At 46.4% G+C, this 25456-nt stretch overlaps 1 protein-coding gene across 4 annotated transcripts in view; it reads left to right on the top strand.

Moving 5' to 3' along the window:
• Nucleotides 1–24325, top strand: part of Sptbn1 (spectrin beta, non-erythrocytic 1) — a 166079-nt gene extending 141754 nt beyond the window's left edge. For 3 of the 4 annotated variants that reach the window (XM_085692324.2, XM_048427539.3, XM_048427542.3), the window contains 17 exons: nt 791–1054; nt 2815–3039; nt 3471–3560; nt 3708–3989; nt 4787–4917; nt 6152–6356; nt 6647–7021; nt 9166–9410; nt 10747–10885; nt 12014–12098; nt 13894–14090; nt 14824–14933; nt 15491–15554; nt 19929–20167; nt 20947–21120; nt 22298–22340; nt 23013–24325. In XM_085692324.2, coding sequence (XP_085548450.2) covers nt 791–1054; nt 2815–3039; nt 3471–3560; nt 3708–3989; nt 4787–4917; nt 6152–6356; nt 6647–7021; nt 9166–9410; nt 10747–10885; nt 12014–12098; nt 13894–14090; nt 14824–14933; nt 15491–15554; nt 19929–20167; nt 20947–21120; nt 22298–22340; nt 23013–23231 — 3087 coding nt within the window. In that variant the 3' untranslated portion in view covers nt 23232–24325. Of the gene's footprint in view, nt 1–790; nt 1055–2814; nt 3040–3470; nt 3561–3707; nt 3990–4786; nt 4918–6151; nt 6357–6646; nt 7022–9165; nt 9411–10746; nt 10886–12013; nt 12099–13893; nt 14091–14823; nt 14934–15490; nt 15555–16920; nt 17744–19928; nt 20168–20946; nt 21121–22297; nt 22341–23012 lie in introns of those variants that run through there. The other variant, XM_085692325.2, reaches the window with a different exon arrangement.
• Nucleotides 24326–25456: the final 1131 nt, after the last annotated feature.

Genomic DNA, 25456 nt, shown 5'->3' with positions numbered 1-25456 from the left:
TAATTCTTGTCTGTGTTAGCCATGTGGCTCAGTACCTTCTTTAGCTGTCAGCTCGCATGTTGCTTCTTCAGTGGTCTGGGCAGGAATCACGGAGGGAGCTTCCTGCTTCCCAGAATTCTCCTGTTCTCATTGCATCACCTCTACTTCCTGTCTGGTTTTCCCGCCTATACTTCCTGCCTGGACAATCAGCATTTATTTAAAATATAATTGACAGAATACAGATAATTGTCCCACAATGATAGACCGGGAGTCGCTCCTTCCTCACTGCCATTGGCCATATACCTGTGTTGTTTTGTGACAACTTTATGCTTTATGAGAGACTATTGCATAAGTTTTTAAATGCCGTGTGCGTGTGCGTGTGTGTGTGTGTGTGTGTGTGTGTGTGTGTGTCTGCTGTACACTAGGCACTAACTATGATAATACCTATATTTACATAGGGAGAGTCTGTACAGTGTGTTTCTTAAGTCTCCTTTCCATTCACTGTCGGACTCGTAAGAGTTAATAATGTGTTATGTGTGGTCTTTGGAACGTGAAGTTGTAAGTTACTAACACTAAATGTGCTGTTGCCTCAGTTGAAACTGTTAGAGCATGCAACACTGATTGTTGACATTCCAGAAGCATAGAGTATGTACACAAGACCTTTGTTGGTTTTACCCAGCAGTAACTTCATGGGTAAACATGGGAAGTAGGGGAAACAAATGTCTCAAGGATTAGTTTTTGTTTCTTCACGGTGACATTTATTCTCTTGCAAAAAAATTTTTTTTTAACCTCATTGGTTTGTGTTCTCTAGGAAGGAATGCAGCTCATTTCAGAAAAGCCAGAAACAGAAGCTGTGGTGAGGGAGAAACTCACTGGTTTACATAAAATGTGGGAAGTCCTTGAATCCACCACCCAGACCAAGGCCCAGCGACTCTTCGATGCAAATAAGGCTGAGCTTTTCACACAGAGCTGTGCAGATCTAGACAAATGGCTGCATGGCCTGGAGAGCCAGATTCAGTCTGACGACTATGGCAAAGACCTTACCAGCGTCAATATTCTGCTGAAAAAGCAACAGGCAAGTGGACAGTACAGCTGTCTCCCTGGGCTATGCCTGGCTCATGGCTTTCATCTTCATCCTTATTTATCAAGATTTCCTGTCATCCCTCTTCCATGGGAAGGGCCTTAACCTCCCAGGGAACTGCTTGCCCTGACAGTGGCGGCCTTTCCAGAGTCGACTGGAAAGACTAATCAGTGAAGTTTTGAGTGTCTATGCATGGGAATACTTCTTTGTAGATCTTACTGATAGGTGCTGTCATCATTCAGTGGTTGGGTAAAATATCTCTGTGAGAATAACCATATTTGTCCTTCTGAATAATGTCTTAAGTAGATGGTGGTTGAACAGAAGGAACTGTCTGCCATCCACTCTGAATTGTTCACTGTCTACTTGGTAGATTTGGTAAACGGAATGAAAAGTTTTTTCTATTGTGGTAGGTGATTCTTAAGGCAGATGAATTTACCCTGAATTAATGAGAAAACAGTTGTATTTTTTAGAAGTATATTATCAGGGACTGGAGAGCTCAGCCATGAAGAACATCAGTTGATCTTCCAGAGGACCTGGGTTCAATTCCCAACACCCACATGGTGGCTCACAGCCAGGGAATCCGGCACTGTCTTCTGGCTTCCACATGCAATGGGTCCACAAACATAGCGTGGATCAGTGGTGCAGTTTGAAGAGACAGCTTAGTCAGGAACGTTGTTTGCCTTATAAGCTGAAGGATGTGCTTGTAGTCTCGGTGCTGGGGAGGCAGAAGCAGACCAGCTAGTCCAGCCTCATGGAGTGAGACCTTGTTCCAGAGAAGGTAGAGGCCTTCCTGAAAATATCACTGGTCTACACATATGTTATGCACAGATAGCCACATGACCACAAACAGGCATACACTACCCTTTTGGTTATTGGGTTTGTTGTTTGGTTGTTGGTTTTGGTTTGAGACAGGATTTCTGGCCCAGGCTGTCCTAAAACTCACCGTGTAGGCCAGGCGGGCCTCAAACTTGGAGCTCTACCTGCCTCTGCCACCCGAATGCTGGGATTAAAGGTGTATACCACTGCATGTAAAAAGGTATTGGTCAAATTTTCCAGCAGCTCCTCTGCTAACTTTTGCAGTATTTGACGAGGCCAAAGCCTGGCATTTTTGCTTGGAAGCGGTTACTGACAAGACCGTCTTAGCTGAGTGCTGAGCCTGGTGCCTTCGTCCAAAGGGGCATTCACCCTTTTGCTCTTTGGTTTGCTCTTGGGGATACTGTGCACTGATGAAGTTAGACAGTCACAGCTTCCAACGCCAGTTCCCTGGCGTGTGACCTACTGTGGACCTACTGAGGACTCCTCAGCGAGTCCCCCTGTGTCGCTCTTATCGGTTCCATCAGTGCATAGCTGTTGTGTCCCCGCGTTACCTAGCATGATTCTAGGCCAAGCTCTGGGTTGAAAGAAATGAAGTTAACATTACTTTCTAGCCAAAAAGAGTGAGAGCCTCAAGAATGTTCTCCTTTTTAATAGAGAAACTGGCTTCTGTGTAGGCATCAGTAGCACTTTCTCCCTGCCTTTCTTTTCCCTGAGTTCCTGATTAGATTTTAATGTCCCACCAAGCTTTAAGTCCCAGAGACGGGTGCGTTAGACATTAGCTGGTGGTCGGGAGCACTCCCTGCTACTCTCTTCTTTGCCCTTTCTCCTCTGTAAGTTTGTATTCTTCAGTTCAGCCTCAGGCGTTAGCCAGTGCCCAGAACAGAGCCCCAGACGGAGTGTGTGTCGGCTCTGGCTCTGATGCAGTCCTGCTCCCTTAGATGCTGGAGAATCAGATGGAAGTACGGAAGAAGGAGATCGAGGAGCTCCAGAGCCAAGCACAGGCTCTGAGCCAGGAGGGGAAGAGCACCGACGAGGTGGACAGCAAGCGCCTCACCGTGCAGACCAAGTTCATGGAGCTTCTGGAGCCCTTGAATGAGAGGAAGCACAATCTGTTAGCTTCCAAAGAGATCCATCAGTTCAACAGGGATGTGGAGGACGAAATCGTGAGTAGCCCTCGGCTGGCTGGAAGCTCATCTTTGCTTCTCTGCTATTACCTAGGCCCACGTCAGTGAACTGCACCCTCATAGTCCATCGTCCATGTTCTGTTGATCTGTTCCTCACCGCCCCCCCCACACCATGCTCTTCTTTCTGGCGTTCTAAAGATATTCCAGAATCTCTGCCGCTAGGATAGGACTTAAACTAACCCCAGGGTTCACAGTGTGTCCAACACCAAGAACGAAGTAAGTCCAAAGACTTACTCCTCATGTCCAAGAGCTTCCTCATGTCCAAGAGGAAGCAGCTGTATACCCTGGCAGCCCTTTGAAGAAAGGCTGGGCCCTTCCTCTCTGCTTCTCCCTTCCCCTCCTGTGCTCTGACTTGGGCAGTTTGTGTTTCCACGTGGTCGTGACCACTGCTTACTTTTAACTCTTTCCAGCTGTGGGTTGGTGAGAGGATGCCTTTGGCAACGTCCACAGATCATGGCCATAACCTTCAAACTGTGCAGCTGTTAATAAAGAAAAACCAGGTAAGCGTTTCTACCTGGGCGGCTGTGTCTGGTAAATAGTGACGGACTCATACGGCAGAGGAAATGAGGGGCTTTGATGGTTTGTGGATTCTAATAAGTATCAGGCCATGGCCATTTAGCAAAACTGCTTTTGCCTCTTCTGCACAGACCCTCCAGAAAGAAATCCAAGGACACCAGCCTCGTATTGATGACATCTTTGAGAGGAGTCAAAACATCATCACAGATAGCAGCAGCCTCAATGCTGAGGCTATCAGGCAGAGACTCGCCGACCTGAAGCAACTGTGGGGGCTCCTCATTGAGGAGACCGAGAAGCGCCATAGACGGCTCGAGGAGGCACACAAAGCCCAGCAGTACTACTTCGATGCAGCTGAAGCCGAGGCTTGGATGAGTGAGCAGGAACTGTACATGATGTCTGAGGAAAAGGCCAAGGTGAGAGAAGTCTCCCAACGCCCAGGAAGAGGGCCCTGCTCCTGCCTGTTAGCTGCATATGACACATCTCACCTGCTGCCTCTAGAGGCTACGAAGTGAAGAGAGGCCTCAAAAATCTGACTGTTGTTCCCTTAAAGTCTGGTACAAAAGTATGTGAAACATGAAGGCCTAGAACTTAATACATAGCAAGACAGGCTTCAGACTCATGCCATGGGCGGGCTGATTACAAGTAGGTTCTACTATGTCTGGCTATCTTTTTTCTTTTTAATCTTTTTGTTTGAAACAAGGCTTCACTATGTAGCCATGGCTGAGCTGCCCTTGAACTGACAGAGATGCACCTGCCTCTGCCTCCCAAGTGTAGGGATTACAGACATGTTCCACCATGCCTGGCCCATTTACTTTTATAACAGTACATCTTCTCAAATAATTTATAGCATCACCCAGGCTACCTGACGTACAATGGTTTTGAGACCATTTTAAAGCACTTTAAGATTGTAGAATATTGTCATGGACACACTTGACAGGCGTTGGGGGTGGGGTTTAGCTAGCTAAGATACATTAGACTTAATTAAGCTCCCCTTTACCTTAGAGGAGTTTGGGGGGTCACACTATATGCTTCCCTTTGCAGAAGCCTCCTTTAGTCCTCAGTAATGATTTCAAATGTATCAGTGTTCATGGCCTTATCATACTGGTTTTTTCTTTCTGATGATAGTTCCTCTTGCCCCACCCCACCCTGCAGCTAACTTATCACCCCAGGCAGTGTCTGGCTATGGCGTTGACAGTCTGTTTCTTTGCAGGATGAGCAGAGTGCTGTCTCCATGTTGAAAAAGCATCAGATTTTGGAACAAGCTGTTGAGGACTATGCAGAGACAGTACACCAGCTCTCCAAGACTAGCCGGGGCCTGGTGGCTGACAGCCATCCCGAAAGGTGAGTCACACTTTGAGAGTGAGGCCGGGCATGCTATTGATTCTTCAGTGAAGGTGTCTTACTAACTTGCCATTCATCATACAGTAGGGTCATTGACTCAAGAGCTTATGATGCACAAGAAAGGTACATTGTTATACTGAGAAGTTGCTCTCGTGGGTTAAATATCTCATGTTGGCCAAGACCCAAGATTGTTAAGTCATAAGTCGTAAGTATATGTTGACCTACAGATAGAGGTGATGAGGTACATACTTGGGTTGAAAAAGTTATTCAGTTTAGGCCAGGTGTGATGGTGCATGCCTTTAATGCCAGAATTCAGGAAGCAGAGGCAGTTAGATCTCTGAGTTCAAAGCCAGCCTGGTTTACATAGCCAGTTATAGGCTAGCCAGGATTACATAATAAATGTCAGTTTGAGAAAACAGTGATTTAAGAGTGCTTAGAGACAAGAATACCTAGACCTGTGACTTGAAATGGCTCTCGGCAAAACAAAGCGGTACCAAAATGGTAGCGCTTCCTAACTTTAGTACAGTGGTTGCCCAGGAAACCAGAGGAAACAAGTGAGGGTGTGCATTCTTTCATTCACTAAGCTGCCGTGTCCTTTGAAGAGAAGCAGTCCTGTCAGGCCTTCTCAGGAACCGCCCCTTAGGACTAAGAAAGAAAAGGAATTGGCTTGTGTGTTTGTTTATCCACCACAAGGCAGGTTGGGAAAGGTACATGAGGTCCATCAGTGTTCGTATCTCATTCCCGAGAAAGTGCAGGCAGCAGCGAGTCCTCCTTCCTAATCTTCTATTCCGAGATGTAATTCTGGTGAGGAATTCAAGGAAGTGAGACCTGTTCTCCTGCTATACTTGTGGCCGAGGAAGCAGGAGCAGCCAGAGCCAGCTCTGCTGCAGGGAGGAGCACACAGCCCAGAGAAGAGCCCGGTGGACATCAATGGATGGTAGTTCCAGCATTTGCGCTAATTTTTAGTAGTTTAAAACAAATGGAGACCGCAGAGCCAGCAATGCAGTCATTATACACAGTGGCCTTCAGCCTCCATTACTGCCCACACATCGGTCCCTAGCCACTCAACAGCATTTGAAATGGAGGTCATCCAGAGCTTTATTTTTTTAGACAAAACAGGTTAAACAGACGCTTCTTTGGAGAAATTTGATGTAACACATTATCTTCGCTCATTGATTTTTCCCCGGAAGGAGATGTTTGACGTCCACCCTTCACTGCTACTTCTCTGTTTCAGCGAGCGTATTAGCATGCGGCAGTCAAAAGTGGATAAGCTGTATGCGGGCCTGAAGGACCTTGCTGAAGAAAGGAGAGGAAAACTTGACGAGAGGCACAGGCTCTTCCAGCTCAACAGGGAGGTCGACGACCTGGAACAGTGGATTGCTGAGAGGGAAGTGGTCGCAGGGTCACATGAGTTGGGACAGGACTATGAGCATGTCACGGCAAGTACTTCGGGGGGAGTCAGCGGTACGCAGTGGGTGGGGGTCCAGGCCGTGCCAGATGTGATGCCTAGACTCACACCGGAGGTCATTGCTTTTGTCGGGTGACTTTGTCATGGGTTGGATTACCTCTCCACAAGAGACCAGATGGGTTCTGCAGTAGAGATCTGTGCTTCTTGGGGCTTGTGTATCAACTTGTGTCTCTCCCTTGAAAGTTCTTCCCAGCAGCATTCACGTGATGGGGTGGGAAAGCAGTGGTCTCAGTGATCTCCTTATGTGCGCTCCCATTTCAGATGTTACAAGAACGGTTCCGAGAATTTGCTCGAGACACCGGAAACATTGGGCAGGAACGCGTGGATACGGTCAATCATATGGCAGACGACCTCATCAACTCTGGACACTCAGATGCTGCCACCATTGCTGAGTGGAAGGACGGTCTCAATGAAGCCTGGGCTGACCTCCTAGAGCTCATTGACACGAGAACACAGATTCTCGCTGCCTCCTACGAACTGCATAAGTTTTACCATGATGCCAAGGAGATCTTTGGCCGCATCCAGGACAAACACAAGAAACTCCCTGAGGAGCTGGGAAGAGATCAGAACACTGTGGAGACCTTACAGAGAATGCACACCACCTTTGAGCATGACATCCAGGCTCTGGGCACTCAGGTGGGTGGAGCAGCCCAGTGCATCTTTATGCATCATGAGCCTCTCTGTATCTCATGGCTCTTCAGAACATAACTGAAATGATTACCCCAGTTAAACATGTGTGTACACATATGTGCTCCCCACATATAAAAGCTTTGCAATCTGTATAATCCTGAACTTGTCCTACGTGGAAGTAATGTTAGATGAAATGCTAATGTTTAAATTAGATAGATGCACACGTATACATGGGCAAGAGGTCGCAATACGAGTTTCTCATATGTTTATGTGACCATCAGGATCACTCTGAAAATAATACCTTTTTGTTTTCCAACCATCCCAAGAAAGAAAGCTGTACTTTTTTATTTGGATAATGGAGGTTTATCCAATGCAGATAAACCTTTCTGCATTGATTACTTTTATTAATTGTTTAGGTTAGCAGACAGTGATAAATCCCATGGCATTCTGATAAATAGGTGTTTTTTATATTTGTTTCCATCATTCCCCTCTCCCTACTGCCCACTCGCTGTTCCCTGACCCTACTCTGCTTCCTTTCCTCAGATGGACCCCACTGTTCTTTCTTGTCACATGGCTCCCATACTTTCTCCTCACCCCTACCCCCAAGATCCCTTATCTTCTCTTTGGATCTCCTTTCTAGTAGAGACTGGATCCTAACATTTTAACACACCCGACCTGTTAGCCCTAGCGCTATATTGAATGACTTAGCACCGAAACTTGCTCCAAGGGTTTTGACAAAGTGAACAGTGTAGCAGTGAGACTCGGTGTCACTGTCTCGTCAGTCTCTGTAGCCTCCTGGTTAGTCTGCGATCTTGCAGTTGAAAAATGTTGTTCTAGAGAAAAAGCCAGTTTTGTTTAATTTTTTAATCCTGAGCAGGTCTGGAGTTCTTTTCTTGCTTACTAAGAGCAAATGAACTCGTGCAGGGTCAGCAGGCCAGATAGCTTGTAGTTTTGACTGTGGTGATGCTGTGTTTGTTGGTCATGGATGCCATGCTGCTGTCTTAGGACAAGCAACCTGAATGAGCAGAGGCTATGATGTTCCAGTAAATACTTAACCCACATCCCCACCAGTGCAGACCAGATTTGGCCCTGGTGAGCTCACCTAAGTGTAAGATAGTTAGCTAGGTGTGGTAGCGTGCACATTTAGTGCCAGTACTCGGGAGGCAGAGGTGGAGGAGTCTCTGAGTTTGAGGCCACCTTGGTTACATAGTGAGTTTCAGAACAGCCAGAACTACGTAAAGAAATTGTGTCTCAAAAAGAAAGAAAGAAAAGTATAAACTCGCCACCGATTTCTCTTATAATGGCAAACCCCCACCATTATCTAAAATGATAGCCTGTTGTTCACCCTTCGGCACAGAAAGAGTATTAATGCCTTTACAACACTGTTTTGTGTGTTGTGGAGGCTACACTCGGCTGTGTGTGTAGGTCAGGTGACGGCGCTGTGGAGTTAGTCCTCCTATTGTGTGTAGTTGTGTGTGTGTAGGTCAGGTGACAGCGCTGTGGAGTTAGTCCTCCTATTGTGTGTAGCTGTGTGTGTGTGTGTGTAGGTCAGGTGACAGCGCTGTGGAGTTAGTCCTCCTGTTGTGTGTAGTTGTGTGTGTGTAAGTCAGGTGACAGCGCTGTGGAGTTAGTCCTCCTGTTGGTGTTCAAAGTCATCAGGCTTTTATGGCAAATGCTGAACCATCTGTCAGCTCCCCCTCCCTTTTTTTTTTTTTTTTTAAAAAAAGTTAGGGTCTTATGTAGCCCAGGCTGTTTTGGAATTCACTGTATAGCTGAGGATAACCTTGAGTTCTTGATCCTCCTGCATCTACCTCAAGTTTGGGGATTATAGACATGTGCCATCACACCCAGCCGGTCAAGGTGTCCCCACCAACAGTGTCTTTATGCCCCAGGGTACCTCAGCTATCTGTGTTCGTATAGCATTTCATTTGGTTTATTATTTGAACAGTACTTAATAACACAGCTGTGTAGGTTTGAAGTTTCATGGCTTGGCTGTACTCAGTGAAACGAGAACTTATAAAGGGGCACAGGCCCAACAAACTAACGTTCTCTCCGTTCCTGTGTATGTGGAACAGTGGGTAAGGAAAGGGAGTGGGTGATGGGCAAGGCCACAGTACTGAACCTGGTTTCTCTCCCCTGCAACTTCCCAGGTGAAGCAGCTGCAGGAGGACGCAGCCCGCCTCCAGGCAGCCTACGCAGGGGACAAGGCTGATGACATCCAGAAACGTGAGAATGAGGTCCTGGAAGCCTGGAAGTCCCTGCTGGATGCTTGTGAGGGCCGCAGGGTGCGACTGGTAGACACGGGAGACAAGTTCCGCTTCTTCAGCATGGTCCGGGACCTCATGCTCTGGATGGAAGATGTCATCCGGCAGATCGAGGCCCAGGAGAAACCACGGTAAGGCTCCTAGCCTTTGAGGTGAGGGTGTCCAGAAAGGAGCCTCCACTGCTGCAGTTGTCCACCATACACCGTTGCTAGGGAACAGGGAGCCATGGGTGAAGTTCACCTCTCCTAGGTTCTCACCCTTACACCCTCATGCTGCATGCACACTCACCCAGGCCTTCCCACTCAAGCTTTTTCAAGTTATTTTTCTGTGTCCTTGTTATATTAAAAAGTCACTGTTCGTGTCCATATGTATTACAAAGGTGTCGTTGACCCCTGACATTTGTTTCAAAAGTGTCCTGAAATGATTTCTGTCCTCCCTTTAGATTGCTTTCATTCAAAGCAATGGAGTTTAATAGATGGACAGAGTAAGGGCCTACATAGCCAACAGTCCACCCTTGCCAGCTCCTGCTGACAGAGGAATAAAGTGTGTGACCAGGGAAGCTTATTTATGTCTTAAGAAGCAGATGTGTCCTTGGCCAGGCTCTGTTGATTTTGACCCATGAGAAGGTCTTTGATTTCTAAGCTCCTTCCCCGCAGCTCATCTACACATGCGCACTGCTGGCCATTGAGCTGGGGCTATGCATGCTGAGAAAGCACTCTACTGCAGAACTGCATCCCTGCTGTTACCATCCCCTGTCTGTACCCCCGCCCCCAACTTTTCTGAAACAAGCTCACTGAATGGTTAGGTCTTGGGCTGCATTCCTTCTGCATCAGCCTCCCAAGTAGCTGGTGCGCTAGGCTTAAATTTTTAAAATTTGTTTTATTATTGTTTTTGAGACTGTACCTCAACTACGTGCTAACTGTACTAACTCAGCCGGCTTTGAACTCCTGTACCTCTGGAATTACAGGTACACATCACCAAGCCTGCTGCTTTTCTTCTCTTCTGTTTTGCTTTGCTTTGTTGAGATAGGATCTCACTCTATGACCTCAAACCTAAAATTCTCCTGTTTCAGCCTCCCAAGTGCCAGGATTATAGGTGTGTACTTTCTTCCACATCTGGCTTTGTAGTTCTTTATTCTCGAAGACATCAGCTCTCAGCTGTCCTTTGTTACAGCTAACTGCCTTTGTGCCTTCTTGAAGGAGTGTCTGCCTGCACTGTGTTTGAAGGTAAAGATATGAGCGGAAAGGTGATGGCTTTCTTGTATGCGCCTAGAGATGCCTGCCTTTGAGCGAGCTGGTTCTGAGTTGAGCATCACTGAACTTCGTCCCAGTGACTAGGCCTGAGCGAGGGCTGTGAATCAGCCCTAAAAGAACAGTTAGGCCGCCGGTTTCCTCCTGATTATGTCTTAAAGCCTACGTGTTTATCTGGAAAGCTTGGTCTCTTGAAGAAGATGTTCCTTTCTTACAGGGATGTGTCCTCTGTTGAACTGTTAATGAATAATCATCAAGGTATCAAAGCTGAAATCGATGCTCGCAATGACAGCTTCACAACCTGCATTGAACTTGGGAAATCCCTGCTGGCAAGGAAACACTATGCTTCTGAGGAGGTAGGATGCGCTCTGCTGGTGTTAGGGTAGAAAGTGATTTTATGTTTGCATCATGTCTGTCCTTGTCTCTCGGCATCTCCAGGGAAAGTAGAATCCCGTGGGAGGTTAGATACCATATGTGAAATGGTGCAGATTTATTCATAACTTCAAAACATCTCTGGATCCCAGCTAATACCTAACACAGGCTAAATCATTGTTCTGTATTAAGGAATGGCAAGAGTCAAGTCTACGTGCTCCTTGTAGTTAGAGTTTTTTCTAATATTTTTATTCTGTGTAGTTATGTTGCTACAGGACCTACTTCATCAGGGTCTACTGCACATGTGCAAGTAAATGCACTCCTTTGCATAATTTTGAAACTTACTCTGCCTAGAGTGACTGTTACATCAAACTGTAGACCCCAAGTCAGTAATAGTTTAGCCAGAGATCATTTTTGAAGTTCCCATGTGTAACAACAGCCAGTGAGCTCGTCAGCGGGCACTTTTGTCAGGTTAACAGCACCAGTGAGCTATCAGCAGGCACTGTTGTCAGGTTAATAGCACCAGTGAGCTCGTCAGCGGGCACTGTTGTCAGGTTAACAGTACCAGTGAGCTGTCAGCGGGCACTGTTGTCAGGTTAACAGCACCAGTGAGCTGTCAGCGGGCACTGTTGTCAGGTTAACAACAGCCAGTGAGCTGTCAGTGGGCACTGTTGTCAGGTTAACAACAGCCAGTGAGCTGTCAGTGGGCACTGTTGTGGCTCCACCTGTGTTGTTTGGCCTCCTTGACGGATGGTCGCAGGTTGTAGTTAGGATGGTGGCATCCCTTACATAGCATCCTTCACTGGAATGGAGTCTCTCAGAGAAGCCAAGGCTTTGCCAGTATTCTTGTCTGCTCTTCAGAATGGGAGTTTCCAGGAGCCCCGCAGTCCAGTGAGGCCAAGCGTAGTGTGCTGCCTCACCACAGTCGGCTTCAGACAGAGCTCCCACCCTCTGCAAAGCCAGCCGTGTTCTCTCCTCTGCAAAGACATAAAAGATACACTCAAGCTGATGCTTCTTAGCTTAGGGGAAAATACATTTTCTTGTACAAAGTGGCCATCGAGGGAAAGACTGAAGATTGCAGTGTTTTACTAAAGCCCTTGTTTTTTCTGCAGATCAAGGAAAAGTTACTGCAGTTGACGGAAAAAAGAAAAGAAATGATTGACAAGTGGGAAGACCGATGGGAATGGCTAAGACTGAGTAAGGACATTCATACTTCGCTTATCTTTCTGCTCTTCTGGGTATCCATGGAAAGCATGCAATTTTTTGCGCTTTTTTTTCTTTAATGTAATATTATTACTTAATGATTTCAAGGTTTTAGATGTTTCTCTCCATCCATTGCTCGCTGGCTGGTGGGGGCTGAATGAGGAGATGGCTCAGTGGTTAAGAACACTTACTACTCTCCCAAAGAACCTGATTCAGTTCCCAGCACCCATTTCAGAGACTCACACCCAGTATAGCTCCAGCCCCAGGGCATTTAACATCTCTGGCTTCTGTGGGCATCTGTGCTCAAGTGAACACACACACAAATAATATAATATACAAGGTGGGGCTGGAGCAATGGCTCAGAGGTAAAGAGCTGCTCTTCCAAAGGTCCTGAGTTCAATTCCCAGCAACCACATGGTGGCTCACAACCATCTATACTACAATCTCGTGCCCTCTTCTGGCAGAACACTGTATATATAATAAATAAGTAAATCTTTAAAAAAAATATGCAGAGCATATTAAATATGCCTTTAATCCCAGCACTGGGAAGGTAGAAAGAAGCATATGGTTTTCTGTGAGTTCAAGGCCAGCCTACTCTACCTAGCAAGTTCTAAGTACAGACAGGGCTATGTAGAGAGACTCTGTCTCAAAAGACAAAAATAAATATTAAAAATAAACCTTCTCTCTCTCTCTCTCTCTCTCTCTCTCTGTGTGTGTGTGAGTGTATGCGTGTGTGTGTGTAACCACAGTTTGCCTGGAACTATGAACCCTCACTGGATTTAAAATTTAAGAATAGCACCGCATGGATGATTGAACATTAAAAGGAGCATCATATTTGGGGCCATTCTGTTATTGAGGATTTTCTTTGCCGCTTGTAAGAAATCTGGGGCAGTTTCATTTTGTGTAGCAAAACCTGTATCACAAACTGCTGTGAATTGGATACCAAACTGTCGCCTGAGTTTACAGTATGACTTGCATGGAACCCACCTTGAAAAATGGACAGTTTCCTAGTTCCTTCTCAGTTGACTTGTTGGGGGCATCCATCACAATGTCCAGATGAGGCCAGCTTGCTCCCTACCCTGATAGCTGCCCATGGTCAGTTCTTACCAGACTAGCTGAGTGAGATGTGCGGAGACTGGTGTTGGCCCTTCTGTTAAGGATTCTAATCCACCTCCTTCCTCGTAACTGTGGGAGGAGAGCTTTTTCTTCACGTAGAGGAACAGCATTTGGAAAGAACCCTGCCTCTTCCCTTCTTTAGCGATCCACCCTCTCAATCTCCCACGAGAAAACTGTACTGATGCAGGCCTGTGGGCGCCTGTGTGTCCTGTAGAGCTCCACAGTTTTATCTCTTAGAATTAGGGCCCTTTGACCAGAATACATTCTAGGCCTGGACAGTCCACTGAGAGCCACTGTCTACACGAGGCTCTTGGGAAATGGAAATATTCTTAAACTGATGTTGCAGTATGTGCTTGTGTATAAAATTTAGCTTGTATTTATGCTTGACAAACTGAGATAAAAGTTAAAAGACAACAGTATTTTGTGGTGATTACATGTTAAAATAGCATTTTGTGTGTGTGTGTGTGTGTGTGTGTGTTTAAACCAAAACTCAATTAAAGAAAATTACCCCTATTGTTAGTAATGTGTCTTACGGCAGCATACAGGTTGCCTGGGTGGCTTGCTGAATCTACGTTTGACGGCATTTTAGTTCCATAGATGATGAGCTAGCTGTGCTTAGGTAGCGTTGTCAGGTGACCCTGTGATCCACACTCACTCTTGGCTCCCTGTGCAGTTCTGGAGGTCCATCAATTCTCAAGGGATGCCAGTGTGGCTGAGGCTTGGCTGCTCGGACAGGAACCATACCTATCCAGCCGCGAAATTGGCCAGAGCGTGGATGAAGTGGAGAAACTGATCAAGCGCCACGAGGCATTTGAAAAGTCTGCAGCAACCTGGGACGAGAGATTCTCTGCCCTGGAAAGGCTGACGACAGTGAGTAGCCTCGGGATGTTGGGCAGTGTCTTGCCTGTCTGTGTGGATTCCGGGATTTGAATGGGCATCAGGCCCTGTCTTGGTCTTGGAGCACTATTAAATCCTCTCCGTCCCAGATCATCTTTTCTGCCAGCCAAAGCTTTACTTAGCTGTAGAGCCTGAGCACTGGTCTTTCTTCCTTCAACACTTTCATACTCCTAGAGAATGGACTCTGACTTCCGTTCTTCTGCAGAACCAGTATGTATCAAAACAGAATTCTTTTAGGGTATATTTATTGCTCATGAAATGAACTCATTTCAGGTAGACTGTTTTGTGACTTTATTTTTTTCTCTGTTTCTCTACTACAATACAAATGGCTTCCTTGAAAGTTTCTGTGGGTCTGTGCTGGGTTTTAATTGAGACTTCATAGAAAGTCTAGCTTAAAACCCATGGCAGCTTTTCCTCCCAAACCCAGTTAAGAGATGCAGGGCTCAGTTTTGAACTAAAATCCCTACTCCCAGAAGGCATACAACCACCCAAAGGGATTTTCCAGCGAGGATAGGTAGCCCTTCATCCATTATAGGTTTAGACTGTACCTATAACAGGCATGGACACACTGCCATTGTATTTGGAGTGCTGACCCTTGAGGCTATCCAATATGAACCACTGGAAAAAGTGTTCTAGGTTTCTAGGATCTTTCTTCAAGAGCAGTAAGGATCTTAGCCATGGTAAACAGCTCCCTATTCTCCCTTAGTTGGAGTTACTGGAAGTGCGCAGACAGCAAGAGGAAGAAGAAAGAAAGAGGCGGCCGCCTTCTCCAGAGCCAAGCACGAAGGTTTCAGAGGAGGCTGAGTCCCAGCAATGGTGAGGCACTGGTGAGGTGGGGTGGGGTGGGGCTAGACCATTGATGTCAGTGATAAGTGAGGGGGGTGGAGCTAGACCGTTGATGTCAGTGACAAGTGAGGTTACAGGGCACCTGTTCTAAGTCTTGCCATGTGGAGCCAGACCACATATCCTCCCTGTTCATGATTCCATTTGTACTGTTGAGAATCCATCCTAAGTAACAGATGAGGACAGTCTCACAGCAGAGTGAAGGGTAGAGGACGCACCAGTACACTCGTCCGTACTTTACATGTGGCTCACTGGGGAGAGGCACCGGTGGTAGGGAGAACTGGTTTTCTATTTGCAAAAGGCTATTGATGGCCTATACGCTCCATGGAAGCATGGGCACTGGAGTTACGTGGTGGGGTGGGGACTGTTGCTGAGGGCTGAACACTTTTGTCCAGTCTGTCTAAAAGTGCCGAGTTTAACAGCGTGGCATTATGTGAAAGAAGGGTGCTTATACTTGTTTTTTTCTTTCTCTCTTCCCTTCTTTCTGTTCCCTCTCTCTCCTTTCCCTTTTTTCCCAACCACCCTAACAGGGATACTTCAAAAGGAGATCAAGTTTCCCAGAATGGTTTGCCAGCTGAACAGGGATCTCCACGGGTTAGTTACCGCTCTCAAACCTACCAAAACTACAAAAACTTTAATAGCAGACGGACAGCCAGTGACCATTCATGGTCTGGACTGTGAAGTTCACTACCGTTTGTCAAGAACCACTCTTTCCACATCCTGTTGGTTTTGACCTTTTGGCTTCCATGTCACCCAAAGTGTTAAAAGTTTTTAGTTCATTCATAACTTCTTTGATTTCATATTTGTTTGCATTTAATTTATGTTTATTTGGATGCTCATTGCCTTAAAGCAGCATACTCTTGTTTATTTATTGTGAGCTTTTTACTTTATTACATGAGAAATTTAAATTAAATTACAGCGTAATGAAGAAACTAGCGTCTAACAGGTACGATACATCCAAGTTGTACTAACAGGGCCCAGTTCTTGCTGTAGGTGCTATGTTATTAGAAGTATTGTTAACCTATGGTAGTTTAGTAACTAGGAAGACTGGCGTGTAAGGAAGGAGACATTCACTACTAAGGTTATGTCTGCAGTCATTCTGTAACATTCCATGGAGAATGCATTCATTGAAACGACAGGAAAGAAGCTGAATGATCTTGTTGGGGAGCTGTTTAAGTTTTAGGTGCAGGACCCCACTTATTACTTTGAGGTCATTTATTACTTTGTACAAACCCAGTGATCCTCTCTTTTCTGCCAAGTCCTCAACCTAGAACTGTAGGCCTCTGTGCGGCACATCTGACAGTCAGCCTGGGACCGCTGCCAGTGGCTCTCTCTTGGTCAGTGTCACCTCTGCCAGCACTCAGGTCGCGGCAGGTGCCAGCAGCTCTCAGCGTGTTCCAGAAGTCTGCCTACCAGAAGTCAGGCCTCCATCCAGTCAGAGACTTCAGGGTGTCAAACATACGTTGTCCTTTTTTAAGCAAATGGAACAAAAGCCATTTTGGTTCATCCTGATTACTTGAAGGTCCACTCAATGGCCCGTGCCTGGAAGCACTTGGAGAGGGATCCTGGCCCTAGAGGATTACTTCATTGTCTCTAGAGAAAAAAATCTCTTTTGTATGTCTCCAGTGAATCCTGGGATTCATTCCTTCTCTCAAGATTCTTTGTGGAGTTCCCTAGTAAGGAGTCTTCAGGATGGCATGTATTGGGCCACTAGCGGGGATTGAAAACATTTTAACAGAAATCCTTTTTCTTAGGAGTAAAAACTGGTGGACGGTGATTTCCTGGTTCTGATCTAAACCAAACCAAACCCACATTGCAGAAAAACCTTGCAAGACACTCCCTTGCTTCCTTGCCATATTTAGATTATTAGTGGAGTCAGAACCTGTTTGGTATGTGTTTTCCATGAGCAAAGTCTAACTTGTCTTTTCATTTCATGATGCATTTTTTTTTCTTTTGTCAGGATAACGTCATATAGCATCTTGTTTGTTTTTCCTAATCTCTATGTACATACCTATCTACCTAGAACCGTAGATAGGTATCTAGATAGACGCCAAGCTTCTTATATTCTGGGCTAGTATGCATCATTATTGGGTCTCTGCCTTAAAACAAATCCAAATTTATTGGGGGGGACTTTTAACTTTTTCATTGGTCACTAGGGTTCCCTGACCATGTCTTTATGGCCCCATATCATAGTATGTCACTGATCATATATGTATATACATATATGATCTTTCCATATATATGTGTGTATGTGTGTGTGCACTTAAATTTTGTATCATCCAGACTGATACCAAATTTTAATGCTTTTTTTTATTCAAAAGACAAAACCCACATAAGCACACAAGACAAGATTGCCATGATGCCTATTTTTGTCTATATTTTTAATTAACAATTGGATTGGATTGCATTGGATTGCATTGGATTGGATTGGAAAAAGAAATAGCAATTTCCTTCCTTTGGGTGATGGTGCAGAGACTCATGTTAATGAACTCGAAAATGGTGTTGCTTCATGTACTTTGAAAACCAATCAGGTGTTTCCTGTGCTAATAGCTGTCATGTTGCGTTCATGTCACCTCCTGATTTCAGTGTCTCAGATGTGCCTGGCCACGACAGCACTCTGAACTAATTGCTAAAGAGAAGCAACAGCTGGGGGGAGGGGCCGGGGGTCACATGTACCATTGTTTGATCACTATGATTTGCTTTTGATGTTTGTCTCTAGTGGTGTGTTGTCTGTTGGCATGCTTCAAGCACATGTCCATTAAAATTCATTTTTGTTCCTTTTATTTTCATCGTTTCCTTGGTTAGTGATTCATTCATTCACATAAACATTAATTATCTCTGCATACTGGTTTGGGGTTTTCTCTTTCCTTCTAACTCCAAAGAAAAAATTTTTGCTGCAGAATTTCCATCAGAAGAAACTTCCCTTGACTTCACCTACCTTGAGATGTGACCAACCCCGATAAATGAATGCCCACCTGAGTCTCTGCCGCTAGTGATTTTCAAGCCAAAGCTGCAGCACTAAATTTTTTTTTGGTATCTGTATGTACTAACCCATGTTTCTCTGCACTCACACCTGGCTCAGGCCTTCCACACCAGCTCACACTTGCTCCTGACAGGAGTTTCCTGAGATCTCTCTAGAAGAGATGTGTCAACTGTAAGATCCACTCAACAGTCTTTTGACTTGGGTTTTGTCTTGGTTATTTCCCCTCCCACAACCTGCCCTTAACAGTGGAAAGAGAAGCCAGGTGTAATGGGATATCCCTGCAGTCCCAGCTACTGACGAGGCTCAGGTCAGAGGATTGGCAGTTTGAACCCACCCTGGGCAGTACAACCAGACACTGTCTTAAGAATAAAGCTAGAGGAGAAGGGGGAAAGCCAATTTACTCATACCATTTCTGCAGACTGTTGCTTGCAAAACCAGGCAAACCAAGCACTCTCTCCCTCCCACCCCCGTGTCTTTTTGCCCCAATAATGCATTCACCATATTGATAAGAGAATGAATTTTAATCAGAAAGAACGTTAAGATTGCAGAGTCTCTAGTCACAGCCTAAATCTTGATGCTAATTACGATAGTTTACATACGCTTATAATTCCCTGCACTACTGGCAAGTTTTCATTATCATTTTCCCAGAAAATTCGTTTTGTTTAGAATGAAGCACTGGGTCCATCAATCTAGATAAGACCTAAGCAAGAGAGTTGACAGATCTGAGTGTTCCAGTGGTGGTGGCCAGTTTACCTCTTTATACTGCCAAGGTTGCTGCTAATTGGGTGTCGCTCTGACTCTGGACAGCAGTGGTGGGGGTTATAGCTAATGTCTATGCCACTGATACTGCCATGTTTGTCTGTGTATGAGGGGTGCAGGTTGTCTGTAATCTACTAAAGCATCAGCCACCCCCAGCTTTAGTAACTTGCTAATCCATGCCCTGGGTATATCAGCCAGAGGCTGCTACAGTTAATGGTACACAGTTGATGGTACACAGGCCGAAAACCATAGTGAATCAAGACACTACTACATTTCCAAAGCCGAAAACCCGTGTGGGTTACAGTTTAAAGTGAGCTTGGGAAGGAACGCTCCTGAAGACGTCTGCAGACTGAAGGGTCAGAGCCGCTGGAAGCCTGGCTGTCTCTGGGCTCTCGTCTCAGTGCAGCAAGGCACCGTGATCAACTACCCGTGATGGGGAAGGCCCTGGTTCTGTCTTTGTTTGGGGGTAAATAGCTGTGTGGTGTTGAGTGACTGTGATTGGCTTTTTCCAACTCCTTTAACAAAAACTACAACCCACTTACGACTCAACTTGGGCAGATGTGGTTCAGTTGCCGTTTGTTGACTTGCCTCGTTCCCTTTCAGCTCTCAAGTCCCACAGTCTAACGGGGAAGATAGATATGACGTGCATGACTGTTGTCCTAATTTCTGCATGTGTTTACGGTGGTGTTTGGAGGGGTGGGAGAGGAGAACCAGGGAGCCTCTTTCAGAAACCAAAGGTGTTTCCTTGTTGCACCTGGGAATGCTGTGTAGTTCTGATAGGATTGTCTCTCCATCTGTTTGTGAATGCCCCTTTGCTTCTACTTCTTCTGGTGAGACCCTTGGCTGTAAGGTGGCTGCTGTATAACGTCCACTCTCATATTTAATATGTGTGGTTGTCACCATCGTCTTTGTGTGTTAAAGTAACCGTGGAGGAGATGATCTGAGCTATGTCAGAGAAAACGGAGCAATCGGAGGAGCAGAGTGCAGTAAAACTCATCCTGGCATTTCGCTTTTCTCACTTCCCCGCAAGCGGGCGGGCGGGCATTAATCCACTCCCACCTTCTAATGCCCTTGGCGTCCAGCTGGCTTTGCGGGGTGTGCAATGGTTTTACTGTACTGCCTCCATCTGCGCCAGGCATTTATACACAGCCACGTGTGCGAGTCAGAGCGTATGTGGTCACCCCTTGCTCTCGGGGTTAGCTGAATGGCCTCTCCAATGTCCCTAGATGGCAGAAACCATGGACACAAGTGAAATGGTCAACGGTGCTGCCGAGCAGAGGACAAGCTCCAAAGAGTCCAGTCCCATTCCCTCTCCCACCTCTGACCGCAAGGCCAAATCTGCACTTCCGGCCCAGAGTGCTGCCACCCTGCCAGCCAGGACCCAAGAGACAGCAGCGGCCCAGATGGAAGGCTTCCTCAATCGGAAGCATGAGTGGGAGGCCCACAATAAGAAGGCCTCGAGCAGGTAAAGGCAGCCCGGGTGGGAGGTGGCCGGGACCGTTCTGGCTGGGGATGGGCTTGTGGGCAGGAAGAGCGGGAATGGGGCCTGTGGCTCTTCCTGAGGAGGAACTTACTGGTGTGGGGTTGACCGGTCTTCCTGAAGTGAAATGACTGTGGGGTTTAGCACTCAGTGACACTCCTGTCTCCACAGCGTCTCTCCCACCAGTCTCTAGTTTTATTATTTAGCTGATAAGGAAGCAGGGCTATGACAGACATAAAGGCATACTCTTCAAGACCTCTAGTAAAGGGCAAAATTGAGGGGAAACCACATCTAACCCTAAAGTTTGTGTGCTTGGCTGGTCACCCCGATGTCTGAGGCTGCTGTGTACACATAAGGCATCCATTCTCTAAGGGCTTGTGTCATACAAGGTCTGGACCGCACCTAAGTCTAACGCAGGATGCTAACAGCCCTGCGTCCACCCACACAGAGCAGCACTGAGACTGGGGGAGCTTGTGCCTGGGAATAGGAGCCCTGTCTGTTCCTGTGTGTCAGTGAAAAGCTGCAAGTGCAGAATGTGACAGAAGGGCAGCTCACGTGTCCCTCCGTGCAGAGAGCTGCATTTCTCCGAAGCTGCTACTAAGCCATATAGGCTGCCCCAAAGAGGCTGTATGGGGGGGGGGCGTTTTCTGGAAGGTTCTGAACAAGGGCAGCACATGTGTGCAGGTCACCGTCATGTGAGAGTCTGGTTTCTCAGCCAGTGTGAGACACAGCCGTGATCTCCCTTTCTCCGCCACACTCTTCAGGTCCTGGCACAATGTGTATTGTGTCATAAATAACCAAGAAATGGGCTTCTACAAAGACGCCAAGAGTGCTGCTTCTGGCATCCCCTACCACAGTGAGGTCCCTGTGAGTTTGAAGGAGGCTGTCTGTGAAGTGGCCCTTGATTACAAGAAGAAGAAGCATGTGTTCAAGCTAAGGTGAGCATTGTCACAGGTTTGCCTGGGTGTGTTCATCTCACTTGGAGTTGGCTTTCCCACAAAGCACTGTATGGGTGTGCTTCTTCCTGACATTCTCAGTTCCTAAGAAAGTGAACACCCAGTCTGCTACAACCTAGTGATACTCACTGGGTCTGCGGGACCAAGAGGCACTTCCCTGTGCTCAGCTGTGCAGCTACACTCTGAAGAAAAGGAGCCTTCCTTTCATGACCTGGAACTCTGCTCCCTGGCACTGCTGGTGGGCTTTTAACATCTCACTATATAATGAAAGCAAAGATTTTGAGTCTCTCTGGCTTGTGCAGACTCAGGAGTTACCATTGTTTGCTCCAGAGAGAGGCACTGTGAGTCACCCCAGAGCCTGAGGAGACAAAGAGAAAGTAATTGGGTAATGCAGGCCGTCCTCCCCAGCTCTTCCCACACTTATGCTCCCAAATGACTCCTCCTTGTGGAAGATACCCCTCGTGCTGCATCCACACCCCATTCTCCTTGTAGTTGGAAATAGGCAAACCATTTTGTTTCTTAAGCCTAACTACACCGATTCTCAGAACCCACATGGAAGGTAAGGGCTGACCTACAGGTTGTCTATTAACCTGTGTTAGTGCACACGCACACACAGATTTTAAAAATACCTTTGCATGCAAAAGCAAAACATCTTGCTGGCTGGTTACTTAGTTTGGGACCCGACAAGTTGTATCTTAGTTGGTCTGGGCCAAGGATGGCACTGGGGGGTTATGGTTGGAGTTGACATGGCAACAGACTTTGGACCATAGAGACGGACATCTTATCTCAAGAGTTCCAGATAGTCTGACCCCTTAACTATTTTTGAAGAGTTAGCTCTTGAATTCTTTTTTAATCATCAATCAAGAATCCAAGTGGTATTTGCCATAACAAGGCCAAGCTTTCTTGTGGTTGGGTCTTTTTTGGTCTTTCTGTTGGATTAAAGGACCAGATTGCCTGTGCAGATTGGGTTGGCGTGCTGAGTGCTCGACTAGTGCAGGGCTGTCTCCGGGCCTGCGCAGCCGCTGGTGCATGTAGCCCTGTTGGTGTTTCTGGGGTCAGTCCCAAGACCTGCTTATAACTAAATAAGGGATTTTTTTAACTTTTTAACATACAATTATCACCTACACAATTGTAAAATATCATTTTCTTGAAATTACAGACTAAATGATGGCAACGAGTACCTCTTCCAAGCCAAAGATGACGTAAGTTACTACTTAGTTTCGTTTTCCCGGATCCTGAAGAGTGTGGGAGTATTTGTGGGATGTCTCTCTGGTCTCCATAGTCACTAACACTGGGCCCCAAAGCAGTAAATGTCACCTTGCTGTCCCTCACCAAGGGAGGAAAGCTAGTGCAGCATTCACCAGATCCTCTGGAGCCTCGGCGCAAACACCTTGCCTGCTGCTCCTTGTAGGGCGAGGCACAGTGAGGTGGCCCAGGACAGGGGACGTGTCCTGATGTCCCGTCTGAAACCTCCGCACTGTGTTGCATTTCTGCAAACTGTGCCCCCTTGGAGAAGAGAGGGTTACCTCAGTCATGAGAACATGTGCAGCGTTTTAAGTTTCAAATGGTTTTTGTTGTGTTTTCAGGGAGGTAGGGAGAGTACTTTCCAGGGTGAGAATGGTATCTTGCAGCCTGAGACTAGTCTTCTGGCTCCTGTAGGTGTGTGGGACTAAACCCCAGAGTGGCCTGCGGGTGCCATAGCCCTGAGCTCATCTGCGAAGCTGAGCCATAGCCATCTCCGCTCTTCAGTGTTGAGAGAGCAGAGCTGCCCTTAGGAACAGTGAACCTAGTTAGAGGCGCTGCTCGCGAAGACCCAAACATCGCATGCTCACCCCTCTTAACCGAGTCTTACCTGTGTCCCTTCCTCTGTCTAGGAGGAAATGAACACATGGATCCAGGCCATCTCCTCCGCCATCTCCTCCGACAAACATGACCTGTCCGCCAGCACCCAGAGTACGCCAGCATCCAGCCGGGCGCAGACCTTACCCACCAGCGTCGTCACCATCACCAGCGAGTCTAGTCCCGGCAAGAGGGAGAAGGACAAAGAGAAAGACAAAGAGAAGCGGTTCAGCCTCTTTGGCAAAAAGAAGTGAACTTCCCTCTCGTCCTGCCCTTCTGACCTTTTCAGTGAGAGTCCAGCATGCAAGCTCAGACCAACACATTACTCTGTGCCTAATGTTCCTCCATGTAGTTGATTTTTTTCTTCTTTTTTTAAAAATAAATTTTTTAATTTATAGAGTATTTCTGAGGGTGGGGGAAACATAACTAAACACTTTATCTCCAAGTTACAAAAGTTTGAGGTGCAGAGGGAAGGCCAGATTTTTTTAATGAAATTATATAGATTAGATCTCAATATTTAAGCTGTTCCTCAATTTTGTGAGGCCGTGTTGGAAATAACCCGCCTCTGATGCTGTTGGCTTGCAAGGCAGCGGTGCTTACACAATATTCCCTGTGCTCTCCAGAGACGATGGACTGGTTTCCTGACACTATTCTCCGTTCACTTCAGTGGTTACCCTGAGTCTTGACTATTCCAAGTGCCCACGCTGGGTATAACCTTTACTAAACAGATTGTGTATTGTGGTCTCTCGCTGCAGCCATAGCGCAGCTCCGTGTAAACCTCCAGGCCAGACAGTTCGTGTCTGACATCACTTACTAACACATGACATGCGGCTTTCCTGCAGCAGTTGCTGTGACCGTTCAGAATGTCGGTATACAAGAAGGAATAGAAAACTGATAAGGTTTTAAATAATCTGTAATTTCAATCTTTTTTTCTGAAATACATTATATTGTATGTTTGAGATAATTCTAGTACAAAGTATAATAAAACTAGATGTATAATAAACCCTTTAAATCACTGGTAAGCGTATAAGTGGAACTGAAGCATTTACTGGACAAAGTAATGTTACTCTAATGGTTACTTGCTTGTGCGTGGCCACACTGTTATAATTTGCTTCATTACCTTGCTATTTGATACATAGTGTGCATTTCTCTGTCACTGTAACTATTGTAATGACAAATTTTCATCATACTGCACAATCAAGATGGCATTGATAAGAATGAACTCCAGAGTCTGAGCCTGGATAGGGAGTGGTTGCTCAGGCCTGGTGCTCCATCGTACGACCTGTCCCTCTCAACTTTCGCCCTATCTGTTAAATATATGCTATGTCATTAAATGCTTTTAAATCTAGCCTAGTGACTAATGGGTGTTTTTCCTCTCCTGTGCATACATGCCTATTAGAGAAATTGTTGCAAGGGAAGAAATGGCGAACAGAAAGCTTTATATCATGAACCTGGGCTCCTCTGCCACACTTCAGGTGTGTGTGTGCGGCACACCTGGCTATGAAAGCCGTAGCAAATGAAGAGTGAATAGGGTGTTGAGTGCTTGCTGTAGCCTCGGGCCCTGACTTAGGGAGAGGTGAGCGTTCTCTGAAGACGAACAAGGGACGATGAGTATTTTGAACTATGGGAGCGGTACTGCACCTGTTGCTTCCCACTTGTAGGACAAAGGCCATCCCTGGTGATGCACTAACAGATGGGCATGGCTGTGTGCCAGAAAAACTGTATGGTAGGAAACATTGGGGTTTCCTCTATATAGTATGGTTTTTGATACAGCCTTAGGGATGGTTGGTAGTTTCCTCCCTATCTGGAAAGACAAGCCGTTCAGCTCATGTGACACAGCTCTTGTCTCCGGACCTGCAGCCAGTCGCTTGCCTGCGCAACCCTGGTGGCCTCTGCTGGGAAGTAGTTTCGCAAACAAGGCCAGAATCTGAGTTTGAAGACTTACTCATTGATGGTGCTAGAAAAAAAAAAATACCTTGAGTTTATATTCCAATTCAAAATCAGATTGGTTTTTCCCGTCAATACTTTTCTATCGTCCATCAGAATCTCCTTTTGTACTTCTCTCAGAGATACAAGGGGCATAAAATTAGAATACCCTGTCATTACCGGTTTGCTTTGCCCCAGAGTGTATACACATGATCAGGGTAAGAACAAAGACTGCCTGAGTACAGCTGCTGAGAACACAGACGCTTGTTTGCTTGTGGTAGCGTCTTAGTGCACTGCATAGGCTCTTTCGACCTCAGGACTTCCCGCTGCCTCAGCCTCCCAGATGCCAGGACTGCGAACCATCACACCCCTGCTCTGTTTTAATTGAGCCTTTTTACCTACAGTGTTTGTAACTGGCATGCAGCTGTAAGAAGCACAGTTCCCTCTCTTCTTTGCCCTGGTGGTAACTTCTTACATGGCTTACATGACATCCAGAGTAGTATCAGAGACAGAGCAACAGTGTCTCCAATAGAATCCCTCCATCCCCTTCACA

This window comes from Myodes glareolus, chromosome 8 (assembly GCF_982192425.1).
Source record: "Myodes glareolus chromosome 8, mMyoGla1.1, whole genome shotgun sequence".
In the NCBI taxonomy this organism is placed as follows: Eukaryota; Metazoa; Chordata; class Mammalia; order Rodentia; family Cricetidae; genus Myodes; species Myodes glareolus.
This window is presented reverse-complemented; position numbering and strand designations above follow the sequence as displayed.